We start from the raw sequence: 16,369 nt of genomic DNA, 5'->3' as shown, positions 1-16,369 counted from the left end.
AGGGTGAAATTTAGAATGACTAAAACATAAAGTAGAAATCTGAGGATTTGTAAGCGACATTGAGACCAAATTCTCGTATATCCCCAGGTTCCCTACATTTTTAAAACTGAAATAAGAAAATACATAAAGACGTATCACATTAATTCAAATGACTTGTTTAAGTTTTATTGACACATTAATCAGAAAAGTGAAGCATGACTAGACAAGGTAAACCACAATAGAGCTGTGATAACAATAGAAAGGGCTTTTAGCAGCAAGTGCGTTTGGACTAAATGGGACAAGACACGATTTCTATGGCAGCTCCTATTCCACAGATTAATAATTAAAAAAGAAAAACATTTGTTTATTTATAAATAGTTCTGTCAATATTCTCTTTATCTCTATATAAATACCTTCAGCTGAAAGATGGTTCATTGGACTCTAGTCACGTGTTCAGTGTAGGGAACTAAACATATGTAAGTTCTGCATTTCACAAAAGAAAACATGATTATTTTAGAGGTTTTAAACTCTGGTGCAGCTAAGGTCTAACCCAAGGTGAGCACATTCATTTGTTGCAAATTATATTTAATGCATTTGTAGGAAAAACCAGAGTCGGGCGAGCTTTCGCATCAGACTGAGCAAAAATGCTCCAGTCACATGACCAAAACAGGCCTTACAATCTTGATAAATAATTCAAAACGAGGCACTGTTTATAGTCTACGGACATGTTGCCTCTTTGGGGATTTTCGTGATGGATCAATACAAAGTAATGCATAATCTTAGAAATGGATAATGAATGGATTTTGGTCTGGACTTGGACTGTGCCACTATAGCTCACGTTTATGAACCATACCGCTGCAACACTTGCTGTAAGTTCATTGATGTTTTTCTGATGAGGGGGTGGAGCTATGTCCCAGTCTCAAGTCTTTTGTTCCAGGACTGTCCTGTATTTAGTTCATTCCAACTTATAGTCAGATCTGACCTGCTTAAGTGTTCCTGCTGAAGCAAACTATCCTCACCATGGTGTGTTACCGTGAGGACTTTTTGTTCAGGATGATGTGCAGTGTAAGTTTACAACCACACATTTTTACACTATGTTACATACAGGCTGAAGAGTATAATATTGTCCTGTTTGTCCAGAGCACGTTCTTCTACATTTGTCGTGTCCTCCTCATGGACTGTAGGGCATGACTCTTCTATAAAGGCCAGATTTTGTAAACTGTACTGTAGTTGTCCTGAACAACAAAAATCTCCACACCTGAGCTCTTGCTCTCTTGCAGCTCCCCCAGAACTACAGTGGTCTTTCATTTAGAGAAGATGGACTCAAAAGTGGCATACGAGATGTTCAAAGCTTGATATATCGCCTTATATCCTAACTCTGATTTTAACTTTCCCACAATTGTATTTATACTGAAAGTTAATTACATACAATTGGAATAATTGTGTGACCTCTGAAGGTGACTCATTGTACTGCATTTTATTTCGGGATACCAGACTTAAATGGGCTGACTACAAATCCATGTCAAACGTTAGAGTTTTTATTTATCATAACTATGGAAGACCGTGCGCCTTATTCACTGCATTTCAGAAATATTCATTACTTTATGTCATGTGCTGTCACAGACAAACCCCAATAAAATCCTCAGAGGTTTGTGGTTGAAAATGTGTAAAACCTGAAGCAATTCCAGGGACAGGAATACTTATGCAAGACTCTGTATAATGCAAGTTGCGGACATCTATTGCAGGTTTGGAGAAATCTCATAAATTATTGCAGCTTCTGAAGCCAATACATTATGAGGGTTAAACACTGGTTCAATTGCTGGCTGCTGCTGCCTCCGCCTCCTTGGGTATCGCTTCCTTTTTGCTGTTCCGGTTGAGGCTTCCATTTAGAAAGTTATCTGCCGTCTGAAGCTGGAAGTGCTTTCTGGTGCCCACCAGGGAGGGGTTGTTAACCAGAGTGTACAGGAGTTGCCAGTGCATCCGAGCCCGCTTGGCACTGGAGACTTTGTGCAGCTTTTTCTCCTGCTGCACCAGCTGGATCCCTGAGGGGAGACAGACAATATGATGGTCCCAACAAGACACTGAAACACACACACACACAAAAAAAGATCTTTTAGATTCAAAGCTGAAATGAGGTCCTCTTGTATGGGCCACCAAGGGCTTGAAAGATACAATGAAAAGAGTAATATTAGAAAGCAATCATTTTTTTTAATCCTCTAAGCGTTGTGGGAGCATACTGGCTGAAAGCTTGAATCCCTCGGGCAGCATGAATATGTAGCAGGCAATTAGTGTAGCTCATCTGTTTAATCAGCTGCTGAAGATGTAATCTCTACAATACAATAGATTATCCCTGATAGATGCATTGTTTTCTGGATGCAAACAAGCAACATGTCCACAGCATGTCTGTAATTAGACTCAACTGGAACCTGCATTCCTCAGCAGCTGATGAGTCCTGATGAGTTTTCCCTGCTTCTCTCTGACTATCTGCGTGGGCGACTGTCACTCACCTCCCATTCGCAGCTATGATTATAGTTCAGCAGCAGAGCCTCCAAGCAGCCCTACTCGCTGTGAGTAATTAAAAGTATAAAATTGGTTTCATCTGAATGAGGAGAAATAACAGTTTTAGCAGCGATGATATTGTCTTTCAGGTGATGGAAGCTCACCGGGGCAATGAGGGACGCTGATTTATTTATGGAAGATTTGATTGAGACCAGCAGCAGAGCTGTAAATTATTCCTCAGCGAGACTCAATTTGTTCCAGGAAAATTAAATCAGAACTGCGAATCTCCCATCTTGAGCATGTGTGCAAGGCAGCTTTGAGATCTGATTATGTGCTACCATGTCTTGATTTCAGATAAAATTAAATAACTTTCCGTCTCGCTTTCAATGCCAATATCGGGCCGGCGTTCATCTTTAACCTTGTGAGTTATTTTCTGGTGTAAAAAAAAAAAAACAATTAAAATGCTAGCAGCAACTTCATGGTTTGTAAGACGCATCTGTTTCCTCGGAATCATTAAGATTATTTAGTGTCCGTCTCATCAATATCACTATTAGCTTATCACCACAATCAGCAATGTAGTTTAGCAGTACAATCAGCGACCGCACAGTTAAATGCATCATATTCTGCTATCAAACTCATGGCATCTCAAGTTCTTTCCCAAGCTCTAATTGAATAAACCGAATAAAATAAACTGGAAGTAGCACTATTTCTCAGATCGGACTTTTCACATAAAATAACTGTTTAACTGCAAGGCCCATTGAAATGTCCCTTTAGATGCATCCACCAAAAATCGATTCTTCTTCACTGATGGAGTTAGTAATTTCCAAAACATGAAGGATTTTATTAGCTTGAAGTTTTGTGCTATAAAAACTTTTAATATCCGTGTCAAAATTTACAAAAATATCTATTCATTGTCGATATCTGCAATGACAGTTTAAAGGTTTGCTCTCTCTCTTGTCCAATAGAATCCATCTTTCTTATTGGCTGTTTATAACATGATGTATCTCTCACTTCATCCAAATTCTCCTTTTGTTTAGTAGATTAACCTCTTGTGATAGCACATGAAGAGGACTGTAGTACAGCTTCTCTCAAGTCAAAAGAGAGAGTGGGATGTGCTTGAACTGCACAACAGAAGCCTTAGTGGTACAAAGACAGCACAGAAAATATGCTATTTCCATAAACTATCATGTTGGTAGAGATAAAGTTATTTTCTGAAACTTTAAATTATTTTTTTTGTCTCCAAAATGTTCATCCTGAAAGTGTACCTAACTTGAGGGTTTATGGCCTCAAGTTAGGCCATAAAACATCAAGTGTGTTGTGCAAAAATCCAACAGATAAGGCTGTAATGCCTTATGAAGGAATTGTTGTTGATGTGAATTTAACTTGGTGCTACAGACCCTCTTCAGCATCCCGTGACTTCTGTGCAGCTTTGCTCTCCTGGTCCAAAGACTGCAGCAGTATCCCGCAGAAGGCCTTCATCACAGGATGGGACTGGCTCACCTCAATCTTCAGATAATGAGCATAGCAGCGGTAGGCTGCAGGCAGACACAGGAAAGAGAGAGGGGGGTATTACTCTGACAGGGCAAAAGCAATAAAAAGCCAAGGCCACACCTCATGTTGGCTTTGAGGCAATCACACATAATGGCTGCACAATCACACTTTTCTCTTTTTTTCCCCCCAGCACCTGCTTTTCCTGACAACAGATGTCTTAAATCTGAGCCCATTTCAGAGATTGGTGTCCAATTAGTTTGCACACTGCACAGAATACAGATATGATGCAAGCTGCAGAGAGCTGACAGAACAGGAAAATGGATAGGATGCTAATTTCTTGCCTCTAAGTGGGATAACAGAAGCTCTTTCTTGTTGGTTAAAAGGCCACGTTTGAAACCTATGTGAGAAAAATAACAATGCATTTACAAGTGTACAAGCATGCTGGAGCTACTCTCTGATATGTAAACACAATCATGGAAATTCTGAAAGCTATTTGTGTGTGCTTATGGCTTGCTTGCACATTTAGTTTTAATGTTGCACACCCCAGCATCACCCCTGTCTCTCAACCCAGATGTAATGGGTATAAATAAAAATAATAATTATGCATGCATTATTTCTAAAATCCACTCATATTCATGCACTTTTATGGAAATGACAGTCATTGCAAAATGCATCCAATACTCAAAGACCGACACATTTGTGAAACGCAAAGTGCTTGAAATGATTTGAACAGAAAAAAAAAAAAAAAAAAAAAGCGACTTGCAGGACCAAAGGAATAATTTATCATCATGCACATGCATGAGTCAAGAACAGAACTGAATATTTAACTCTGCAGTGTAAACACATCCTTTGTTGCGCAACAGAGCTGAGGCACACAAAGGGAGCTCTGCTTTGCTCGTGCATTGTGGGATAATTGGAGATTTTACGTGGAGAAGGAATTCAACATCAATCAAGCCAGCCGTATTCTGCAAAGAAGAACCAAGAGAGCCATGGTGGAAAACTATGCATAGAAGGTTAGACTCCTTATGCTCCTCTTAATAATGGTGGACAAGTGTTGTGATCTTGTTGTGTGAATTCTTTTACAGATTTAAAAAAAAAAGAAAAACTATCTTGCCTCTCCCCCTCAGCCTCAGAAACGTTTCATTACAACACTTGATCATTATTTATACTTCTAAATCCTGAAACCATTTACATAAAATATACATCTTTATAAACTGACAGTCCCAGCACCATTAATGCCTCTGTACACCATGCAAAATATATCTGGCTCACCTGGGTCAAATGCTTCCACGTTGCGGTTAAGAAGACTGATGTCCATGCGTCCCATGTGAACGATATTGAACAGAGCTGTGATGATCATGCGCCAGATAGCAAGCAACACTCCAATCAAAACATTGACGGGAAACAGCAGATATGTCAGCAGGAACAGATTACCCCTGCAAGATAGGTCAGAGCGCGTCAAACGTGCAAAACGCCATGCAGCTGTTAAACAGTGAGACAGACAAACAAACGGCGAGTGAAGAGAATTACCTGTTGGTTAGGTCTCGAGTTCCTGCTGTTTTTTTGATGAAGCAAAACCTGGCAGTGATGTGTTGAAGCACCACAGCTAGGAGAATCATCAACCAGAAAGGCCTGAAAGGCCAAATTTGACAGTCAAACATTTTCTGTTTTTAGACAGGAGACAAAAAACCTATTTGTAGCGGACAGGAAATGTGGCCAAGCCAAATTATTCCTATGAATTGTACATGGAAGATATTGTAAAGTGAAAATGGTTTCTGGGTGTCAAAACAAAAACAAAGAGAAAGAGAGAGATTGCTTTGATATGTACTGAAATCTTTTATATGCATTGCTAAAAATTACATATGAAACGAGTGTCTCGTGTGACAGAAATATTAAAAACATGTAAAAGGACAACTGTGAGTGTAAAATGCAAGCAGTGCGATGTCGCTCACCACATGCTCAATACGATCTGAAAGAGAATCAGATTCTGCCTGTGCAAAATGGGTATGATTATGAGGAAGACAGCGACCATAAGGCAGAGGAAGAACACCAAGGTCTGGATGATCATACCTGCATAAGAAACATGAAATATTTCAGACTCACTTTTCCCTCCGTTTTACTACAATGAATTAGAAATACATTTCTACAAGCCTCATTCTGACTGGATAGGTAATGTTAGTACCAATGCAGATGTGAGCTGCTGTGAAGCTGGTGTAGCCCATCCAGCAGACCAGAGCTGGCCTGGATGCCCTGATGCTTCGCTGGCAGTTGTAGACATTATAAATATCTCCTCTGTACAGCCCCTTTAGGTTGGACCTGGAAGAAAACACATTCAAGACAATGGAGCACGGTGGAAAACACAATACTTAATATAAAACTCATATTGCAGAGGTAAAATATTACTAAAAATGCAAGACTGTGCTTTACCTTTGAAGCCATTTCATTTAATATGATGTCCATTTTGGTAATTGTTATTTTTAATTTTCCATCTAAACTGTTGTTTTCAACTTAAACAGCAGGAAACGGAAACCTGGCTGCTCTTCTGTGTGGATGATTACCTCTCTATTTTGTTATAATAACCTTCAAATTATCAGGATGAAGCACAGTGGAACGCAAAGGCAATTTTTGGACACTGACCGACCGGGGGACCAGAAATAGGGAAAAGGAAGCAATTGTTCAGTTATGCTTTCTGACTTACCGATGCAAAACCATCGACCGCATGAGCAGCACCAAGTTGACCAGACAAGACAGAGTCATCGCAGAGATGTAGCACACTGCAGGGACATCAGCATGTGGCAAGTTCAAAACGCTGTCGCATCGAGCTCAAAAAACAAAGATACGTGCTGAGGCTGTTCATTCACTCACCTTCCACACACCACATGTAGTAAACAACGATTCTGACGACTTCCTTTCTGTCTGGAGACAGGATAATCTGGAAGCCAGCTAAAACATTTGCAATATCTTCGTCGACGCCAAAACGGGCTTTCTGCATTGTTGGCACCACAGCAGAGATCAATACGAGTCCCATCTGATGGAGAGAAAAAAAAAAAAAAAACAGAATTCATTCGGTCATTTCTCTCCAAGCAAACAAAAAAGTTACAAAAGTAATGCAAAAATAGAAATCTGTAATAATTCTGGGTTTCAGCAAAAGGAAAATTTTTTGCCTGAAACAGGAAAAGTTTGATTTAATGTCCGAGGGATATTATATACAGTGAATGTAAATATCTCAGTAAGTGATACTGATACAGTCAACGGTGTTGGTCTATTTTGTGTTAAATAGAACATATTGATGAGGGATATACAACTGAATATACTGCTAAATATATCTATAGAAGAAAGGTAGTTACCTGATACAGAGTTATGAAAGACACAACACAAGATATTGCCAACTTCAAAGGGAAACGGAAAGCTGCTTGAAAAGAAAACATTATTGTTAAAAAAAAAAAAAAAGTGAAAAATATTTTTTATGTATGCATATAACCAGTTCACATGAACACATTCTTACCTTCCTCTGGTGTGTAAATATAAGATCTCACAGCATCAGTCACTCTCTGTGGGAGTTTTGGTTTGTCTGTGCTTGATTTGCTAAAGGTGGAAAGTAAATAGTTACGCACTTGAACTGCACTAAATACCAAAGTGGACAACATATTATTCTTACCTGACTTTGTTGGACTTCTTCTCATAAAGAATTGTCTTCACATAATCTCTATAATAGCTGCTATTAAGATCCTGAAGGAACAGAAAATGTCAACATGCTTTATATCGGAAGATGCAATGAAGTCACGATCTGCGTATTCATCATGTTTGTGAATATTCAACCCCGACTTTACTTTATGGCTGTTAATGAAACAGAAACACACTTTATTCTAAATGTGGCATTTACAATCAAACTGTTACCTTTTACATTTATAGTTTGGAGACCAAACCCCTGCACAATTGGGGGGGTTTGAGACAAAAAGACCCCCCTGCAGCCGTTAGGTTAGAAACAGAAAAAGCCTCCATATCCACTGAGCTGATCCAAGTAGAAAATATGTCCATGAGATCCACTTTGTGGTCAAGGAACCATCTTCAAAATGTCTAAGTGATGAATGCCTCATGGAGATAAGTGCGCCATTAGCCAAGTGCACCATGAACATGACACTTAATGAAATGAAATACAAACTGTATGCAATTCAAGAATTGCAAAAGAAGACTTTGTTTGGAAAACTTATCCAAAACTTCACTACAGGTTTCTTAGTGTTTTAGTGACATAAGGGAAATTAAATCTACATGGATATATGGTGTCACCTAAGCTCAAGCCAAATCCTGGTTGGAGAATTTTTAAACAATATAGACAATAATAGTAATAATAATAAAATAAACAGCTTAAATGCAAAATAAAAGCAATGTTAAAGAGTAAAGGAAGTAGTTTATTTTCTAATATTTCAGTCAATCATAAGACAACAACCTTCTCAACTTGCATTTCAGATTTGAAGAGAAAAGACCAGAAAGAAACTCACAAAAAGAACCGTCTTCACTGCCAGTTAGAAGTTTACATCCCTGGCAGTGAATGTCACATTTATTTTGTGCTTTAATACACTTTAAAAACAAAAAGATCTATTTAAATCGAGGGCGAATGGATTGCAATCTGACTTAACTTTAACTTAATTCACACTGCACATTGATTCCTGCTTGTAGCAACAAAGAAGAACAGTGTGAATAAACTCCACATTGATAATGAGAATAATGTACTTTTTCAATCAGGCATTTTAACTACAGCTATAGTAAAATGGCAAAGATTTCCAGACTTGAGCCAGTCTGTACCAGCAAAACATTCTATTGGTGTTATGTAATTTACTCGAATTAAATAAAGCTTCAAAGAAAAGATTTAAAAGACCTCAGTACAACTACTTTGCTCACATGTATAAAGTCCTGAAACATTTAGAAATTTTGATTTTGTCATTTGCAAAGGTTATGGAAAATAAATCTCTTCCTGATAAGGTTAATGAGGTTCATTTCTGTGGAAGATTTCAGCAGAGGTGGGATGGAGGTGATACAAAATCCAGGCAATCGCCTCACCAAACTCTGTCACGCCCGTGCCAAGATTAGCGTGGAAGAAAAAAAGCATTGTGTTTCCCCTTCAACAACAAAAAAAGAAAAAAACCTGGAAACCTTTTCATAATCTGATCAAGAGCATATTGTAAACCAATTGCGTCAAACCTGCTTAAAATGATTACGCGACTGGTGTACTGTGAGGGGCCGAAATTTTTATTAAGCCTCGACTGAATGAGTGCAGTAAGCTTCTTGTTTAACCAGTACTTAAACCCTCCTCACGTGCACAGATTTAGAGTAAACGTGCATTTTGTAAAAAAAAAAAAAAAAAAATATATATATATATATATATATATATATATATATATATATATATATATATATATATATATATATAGCTCAAAAAAATAAAGGGAACATTTCACTTTAATTTTGTGTGTGGCTCCAAATCCAGGCCTCCATTGGTTAATAAATTTGATTTCCATTGATGATTTTTGTGTGATTTTGTTGTCAGTACATTCAACTTTGTACAGAACAAAGTATTCAGTGAGAATATTTCATTCATTCAGATCTAGGATGTGTTATGTGAGTGTTCCCTTTATTTTTTTGAGCAGTGTATATATATATATATATATATATATATATATATATATATATATATATATATATATATATATATATATATATATATATATATATGTATATTTGAAAAGAACATGGACCTATTTTTGGGTAGTATGAAAGCTGAATAATTGCAACCATCCTGAACCAGGCCTAAGATGCTCCCTGGTGAAAGCTCACCTCTGTGGCATTGGTCCTTTCTGCATCCTTGAAGCCCTTGAATAGAAGCAGGGGATATTGGAAACTGAGGAATGCTAAGCAAGCTATCTGAGGCAGGCTGGAAAACAAGGAGTAGTGCTTGTGTATCTGCAGAGGAATGAAAAAAAAAACAAACACTTTAGATCACTTGTGGTTGTGGATCTTTATAGTAACACATTTAGAAAACGTCTTGCATGATACAGAACAAGATAGGCATGTCCTGTGTTGAGATGGGATTTAGTCATTTTCCTGTTATTTTGGATTAAATTAAAAGAGCAATAATTAAAAAATTTATCCTGCTTTTTTGGTAAGTAAAGATGCTCAATACCTCACAAAGCTTCACAGAAGAAGACTATCACAAAAGAATCAATTCAACAGGTTTTTTTTTCTTTAACTGACACACTCTAAAGTGATTAATACCAACAAAACATCTTGGTTCAGATCAGAGGACAGTGCAGCTAATCGTTTGGACAGAACGCTATTTAGTGCACAAAAAGTCCTAAAATCTTTGGACAAAATCTGTCTTTGTGCTACATTCAAAGCCTCGGAGTAAAGGTCCGTTAATCTTTCAGGGTAGCTCAGTCTTCATCTTTTCTAATTGTGTCACACTGCAGACCAATTCTGTTTGGTACTCAGTGGGCTTCCACTGCAGGACAGAGCCGCTTTGTTTTTGAAATAATCCATTTTACACTGAAGGAGACACCACACAGACGGACTGACAGAAATAAACCACATGAACAGCTTCCTTTTCCTTCTCTCACACAAATGAAGACATCAAAGAATGAAGGTTATTTCTGAGTTATTTCCAAAGAAAACAAAAGAGATAAATTACTCACCAGAGGTGTCTTGGGGCAGTCGATTTTTTGCCACACCAGAACACCAAAGTGTGTCCAGGATAAGAGGCTACCAAGTACGTAGCCAACTTTATTATGCAAAGTGCCACATGCCAGGAGAGGGTAGTATAGAGTGGGGTAGTAGAAGACTCCCAGAATCACCCAGTTCTCTGCAAATACAACACCAGTGTGTGAACATCTGAAGGTGTGACGACATTTTGTTTCATCTTTGCACTAAAGGTAGTTCTGGCCTAAATAAATCTTAAAGAATCTGTTTGGATTAACAGGTGTTAATTATTTAGCAGCTATATTTTTTCTGATCTGTGAAGCTTTTACGGTTTATGGTTTGGCGTAAAGGTACAATACAGTGACTCCTTAAAATTATAGCTGTTTCTTATGTAATTTCAGACAAAAAAAAACAAAAAACAAAAAAAAAAAACTGTTCAAAATGTCTGAGTCTAGGAGAGCAGGCATGCAACAAGACACAACAATCAAGTTTTAGAACAAATGTAGTGTTTTAAGAGTGGTTATCCTTCCAGTGTTTTCCTGAAAAATATTTTATCACACAATATGGACATAATATACGCTAAGCCATTGCAGACAGGATGAGGTTGAGCTCACGTTTGTTCGTGGAGTCTGTGGTGAAAGGTAAGGGATTGGGGGATATGAGCAGCCCCCAGAGTTTGCACAACAGCACTCCAAACACTGCCACTGCCAGACCCTTGTGCTGCGTATGATCCAGGAAGTTGACTGGACTGAGAGAGCAAATCAGCAGCTGTTTAGTGCTCGCATGTTACCAGACCAAAATATGAATGAGAGAATGGTTAGTCAATGCATTTTAAAAGCTGGAATCTTTATCATTCATCTTCCTCTCATTTAAAATAGGTGGAAAGATCAGTGGGAATTGATTATTGTAGTAGAATAGTATAGTAGCAGTACAGAACAATAAGAATGTATTTCTCCAAGAATTTAAACACCAAAGAAACATATTCACAAATAGAGTGTGCCACTGGTTAGAATCAAAGCAAACCCTCAGAACTGGTAATAGTTAGATTATATCTTCAATGTTTATTACGTTTTGTACACACGGCAGTCATATTGCATACTTATGTCTTATGAACCTTATGTCTGCTCAACGAGTCCTCGGATTCCCCAATGTGAATTCAAACTGGGGTTTTTTTTCTCTCTCTCCAACTGGTAACTTGGAAGATCAGCTCTGACTGAAAATGGAATGCAGCATAGTTGCAAGATGGACCACACAGGCACGATTTACATATGGGGCCCTCATGGATGGAAAATGGGTTGAAAATGTCTTTCAGATGGGATTATTTGGTTACGTAATGCCCTGTGTTAACTGCCTATAAAAGTTTGATGCTGGACAATTATGGATAAGAAGCAGGGCCCATGTTGGTGCATGTTCAGCTGATTTTCCAGATACTCATTTGGGACTCATCTGAACTCATTAGAACTTACTCAGCCAGCTTGAAATCCACATGATACTCATGTTCAGATGTTAGCTCGGATATTGGATTTTCTGATTGTTGAAATGCTAACCAGTGTTTGCAATGCAAACAAAAAATGTATTTCTCAAGTCCTGATGTGTTCAAACATTAAAGTAATTTGTTCACAACTAGAGGCCCTAAATATAGACTTATGTGATCAAACTCTATGAAGAAACATTTTCTCAAGGAATCGCTGTATGGTTTGTGCCATTGGTCTAGAAACACAATTTGAAAAATTGACTAATAGTTTTGTTTGCATGGCACCCATATTAAATATTGAACTTTAATACTGTGCTCTGTTAAATGTTAAAAGTCAGATGTCTCTTTGTAAACACAAGCCTTACGCATGCTAAAGTTTAAATTCCAACTTGAACAGCTAGGAGGAGTCAGCAAATTTAACTGTTTCTATTACTTACAACTGAAGAACTTTGTCCTCATGCAATTTCAACTTTAGGGACAATACATGTTTTTAATTGTCTTCATTAAGAGCAAAGTGGAACCAAAGTCAAATTTCTTGTTTGTGTGCACACACTTGGCAAATGAAGCTGATTCTAATTAAGCTTCCTAGCACCAATAAATCTAATACTGTTCCATCAATTGTTCACTGATGGAATATTAAACTATATGAACAGTGCTTCAGAAGTAAACAAACTTGCCAACCTTTTCAGGTTTCCTGGTTAGTTGGCAACCATATTAAAATGCGTTTCCCAAAATGTTTTCAAGAAAAGTGAAAACACAACTGAAAGCAAAATAAACATACACTTTTACCCCTGATTTATGACGTGACAACTGAACCAACAAACACTTCAGAGATCTTAAAGGCGAAATTTCACCCCTCAATAGCAAATGGTCTCCAAGAGAGATTTCCCCCATCTAAGTAAACTTGTTTACATGTTAAACCTTATTTTACTCCAAAGGATTTGAGGCCAGTGGAACAGAATGTTACCAAACAACTTGAACATCACAATAATCCATTCATTTGAGTAAAGAAAAACATAAATGATACCTGAGTAAACCTGGAAGTCCTTTCTGTCTCTTGCCGACCTTTGTGCGCCTAGCCAGGATGGCTAGAATTAGCATGATGACCATCTGAAAGAACAGACATCTTGGTTAGCTTCAGCTGCAGAGCACCATGCAGTGACATGTAACAAAAGGCTTAACCTCAGTCTCATTAGTGTTCCCTATAGATGCGGTCTGACCAACGTGTCATTAGTCAGGATGACCATTTACTGAGTTGTGGGGTTCAATGACCTTTTTGACCTGTGACACATTTAGGAAACACTGGGGTGGGAACAATGTTTGGCTATTAACTGAGGCAGTCTATCGCAATTGTCTCTAAAAAGAACAAACCCTGGGTATCATCTCCACATAGGATTATAAGGCGTAATCTAAAAAGAAATTAAAGCAAGATTTAAGATAGTGGATACTGTACTATTCTTAACTATTGCGCATTTGTTTTGCACCATCAGTGGTCATGAATGAACATCTCTGATGAAGATGTACAATTTTCATGAGTCAAAACATGACAGAAAGGTTTTTTCAGTATACCACAAGAAATACAAATGTCTAAAGTTTGCTTTATAATGTAATTTCTTTAACCCAAGGGGTCATGCTAGACCGAGTTGTTGTTTTTTTTTGTTTTTTTTTTGCTAATGATAATAGGACCAGGCATGGAGTAACTTCCATAATCCAGGAAGTGAAACATGACTGACGCTGCATAACCTCATTAAGCACGTCAGCGTAATATTGTGTAAGAGAAAAAGTGAACGGATGTCAGACTCACAGATATCGCAGTGATGCATATGTGATACAGCATGTCATCTGCAGTGGGGTCACATGGAGGGATAGTTCTAAAGAAAAAGACAAATGATTCACATGTTACCAAAGACAGAAGGTTACGCCCAGAGTTCCTGAGCTGACCTTCGTTGTGCCTCACTAAGCATTTCACGTCAGTGTCAGGATCATTTGTTGCTGGAAACTTGGTGGACAAAGTCTAAGAGCAGAGATTTGGATTTAAACGGAGTGGTATGAGTGTGACACGAGAAAAGCCTATGATCATGTTCCTGTGCGACAGGGGAGGTAAATATGCTAGGTTCACACTGGGCGTCCAGAAAAACATCAAACATAACATTTTCTGACCTTTAGTAACTTTTTAGGCATACTGCTTGTTGTTTCATGCAGAGTCACTCGTGGATTGTTCCACATTTTGCTGAATTTTCAATTGAAAATTTGACTTTGACTGGGCCATTCCAATACATTAGTAAGGTACACCAATCCATTGTCTGTCTGGCTGTTTGTTTACTGTTGTTCTCCTGCTTGAAGTTGAACCTTTGACCTAGTCTCAGGACTTTTTCTTCCTTTAAGAGGTTTTTCTTTATTAAAATGATTTAAACTCCAAATCAATACTGAATGTTGAATTCCTGCCTATTTTGGGTAAAATGTGTTAAAGTTTTTAAGCCTTTTTGTTAAAAAGATTCAGCCAATAATATTTGCAAACTTAAAAGCCTGAAAATGATATAGTTTAAGAATGACCAAAAAAAAAAAAAAAAAAAAAACTCCAATCTGGGTCACCTACTGTGACACAGAAGAAGTTTGGTACGAGTCACCTTATATCTCACTGGGAGGTGGAGTCCCTGGGTATTGTAAATAAACAGTCAGAAAGCCCAGAGGACTCAGAAATTATGCAACGTTTTGAACAAACAACAACATTTGAAGACGGAAGGTACCAAGTTGAGTTACCCTGGCAATGTGACAAAGACCAGCTTCCAGACAACTCCCGGGTTTCGGCACCAAAATGTTACGGAGTAAAGCTTCTTCTCAAACAAGACGGAGGCTCGTATTTCTTTTACTGAACCTTTCTGTTCAGTATTTATTGAAGAGGAAAAAAACGGCGTCAGCTGATAACGGACAACAGCTGTTCGTTACCAATAGCAATCAAAAGTCAACAAAGCAAGATAGTGACAAAACAGTAACAGATCCTTAAGCATTCTTCAAAATAAAAGACTTCCTCTATTCAAATAAATCATGTCTTGCACTGAAATATATTTCACTTCGCCTTTGTAATTATATACAATCATGTTCAATACAATTAATAATAATCATCATGTAAATTATGCTTAACATATAATTGTAAATCAGTCACTTATCATGCAAATATACTGAACAACATAAGTGTAAAAAAGTCACAACAGAGAGGTGTATCTCAGCACAGACTCCAAACAAAAGATTGGGGAATTACTACTCAACATGAAAGACAGGACAGATGAAGTTGAATTTGTTTTTGAAAAAAACAGCATGATGTTCAAAATTACGGACAAAATACGGATCTGAAATGAAGTGCAGTTAGAAAGTGCTATACTTACTCTGTTTCGATTTTGGATGGCAGTGGATCCAGATCCGGATACTCATAGTCCACGAGCGCATCCTTATCCATTGTGCTCTCTTTTTTAAACAGATCCTGTTACAAAAAAGTTGGAAAACTGTCCACAGTGTCTGGTGACGGAAAGCTGTGATCCCCCTGCCTCGAGGTGGGGGGAGGAATCTGCCAAGTCCTACGTTGGCCTCTGCTGCGGCTGCGGCTGCTGCCCCGGCGTCCTTGTTCCTCTGTGTTTGGTCTACTCTCACTCAGCGTCAGCTACCCTCTCTCACAGTCTGTATTCAGGTGCCCTCGTCCCGCTCTGGTCCTGAGTATAATGTGACAAGTCCCAGCTCCTGCCTGCTGCCTCCACCCTGCTTTAAGGCCCTGTTTCAGCTTAGGGTTACCACCAACAAACCTGGAGAAAAAGAGTGAGAGAGGGGGGCAAGAATGTGAGAGAGGAGGGAGATATGTGGAGATCTGGGGAGCCAATCTGGAAGGCCACCTGTGTCTTACCGGGATTACATCTACTGTTTAAACTCCGCTGGCGGACCTGTTGCTTGTGGCTTAAGAGGTTGGGTGTGCATGGTAATAAAACTCCAGCTTTGACTGTGTGGGTAGCTGGAAGCAATGGGTCTGTCTTATCAGAGCCATTGGAGTTCCACGCTGATAACAGGGAAATTCTACTGTTGTTCGTGGTACAGGGATACCCTGTACCACGACAAATCATGTGTGAAAGGTTACCAAAGGCTAATCAAGGCGAGTCACCAAAACCACATGCGGCAGAATGTGTTTAGCAGGACAGAGAACATTCTCCCAAAAGGTTATATCTCTCCCTGTCAGATGGATAAGAATCAAGG

General features: G+C 38.4%; 1 protein-coding gene across 1 annotated transcript; it reads right to left on the bottom strand.

Annotated features, from left to right (window-relative positions):
- Nucleotides 1-143: 143 nt before the first annotated feature.
- stra6 (signaling receptor and transporter of retinol STRA6) lies at nucleotides 144-16,101 on the bottom strand. The gene is made up of 17 exons (XM_015002515.2): nucleotides 15,517-16,101; nucleotides 13,938-14,004; nucleotides 13,161-13,243; nucleotides 11,274-11,407; nucleotides 10,656-10,822; nucleotides 9,802-9,927; nucleotides 7,628-7,698; nucleotides 7,475-7,554; nucleotides 7,317-7,378; nucleotides 6,835-6,997; nucleotides 6,668-6,743; nucleotides 6,152-6,285; nucleotides 5,922-6,039; nucleotides 5,500-5,601; nucleotides 5,242-5,405; nucleotides 3,876-4,013; nucleotides 144-2,021 (listed from the first exon to the last, which is right to left on the bottom strand). The coding sequence occupies exons 1-17, from the start codon at nucleotides 15,585-15,587 to the stop codon at nucleotides 1,792-1,794; spliced, it is 1,986 nt and encodes a 661-aa protein (XP_014858001.2). The 5' UTR covers nucleotides 15,588-16,101; the 3' UTR covers nucleotides 144-1,791.
- Between the last annotated feature and the right edge of the window lie 268 nt (nucleotides 16,102-16,369).

This window comes from Poecilia mexicana, unplaced genomic scaffold (assembly GCF_051168715.1).
Source record: "Poecilia mexicana isolate PSO_F unplaced genomic scaffold, ASM5116871v1 scaffold_6, whole genome shotgun sequence".
In the NCBI taxonomy this organism is placed as follows: Eukaryota; Metazoa; Chordata; class Actinopteri; order Cyprinodontiformes; family Poeciliidae; genus Poecilia; species Poecilia mexicana.
The sequence above is the reverse complement of the archived record's forward strand: the minus strand, read 5'-3'. Positions and strand labels throughout refer to the sequence as shown.

Coding starts and splice junctions, on each gene's coding strand:
- stra6 (XM_015002515.2), bottom strand. CDS start 15,587: ATGGATAAGGATGCGCTCGTGGACTATGAGTATCCGGATCTGGATCCA. Junction 14,005..15,516: donor CCATCCAAAATCGAAACAGA/GTAAGTATAGCA, acceptor CTTTTTCTTTAG/AACTATCCCTCCATGTGACC. Junction 10,823..11,273: donor CACAGACTCCACGAACAAAC/GTGAGCTCAACC, acceptor TTGTATTTGCAG/AGAACTGGGTGATTCTGGGA.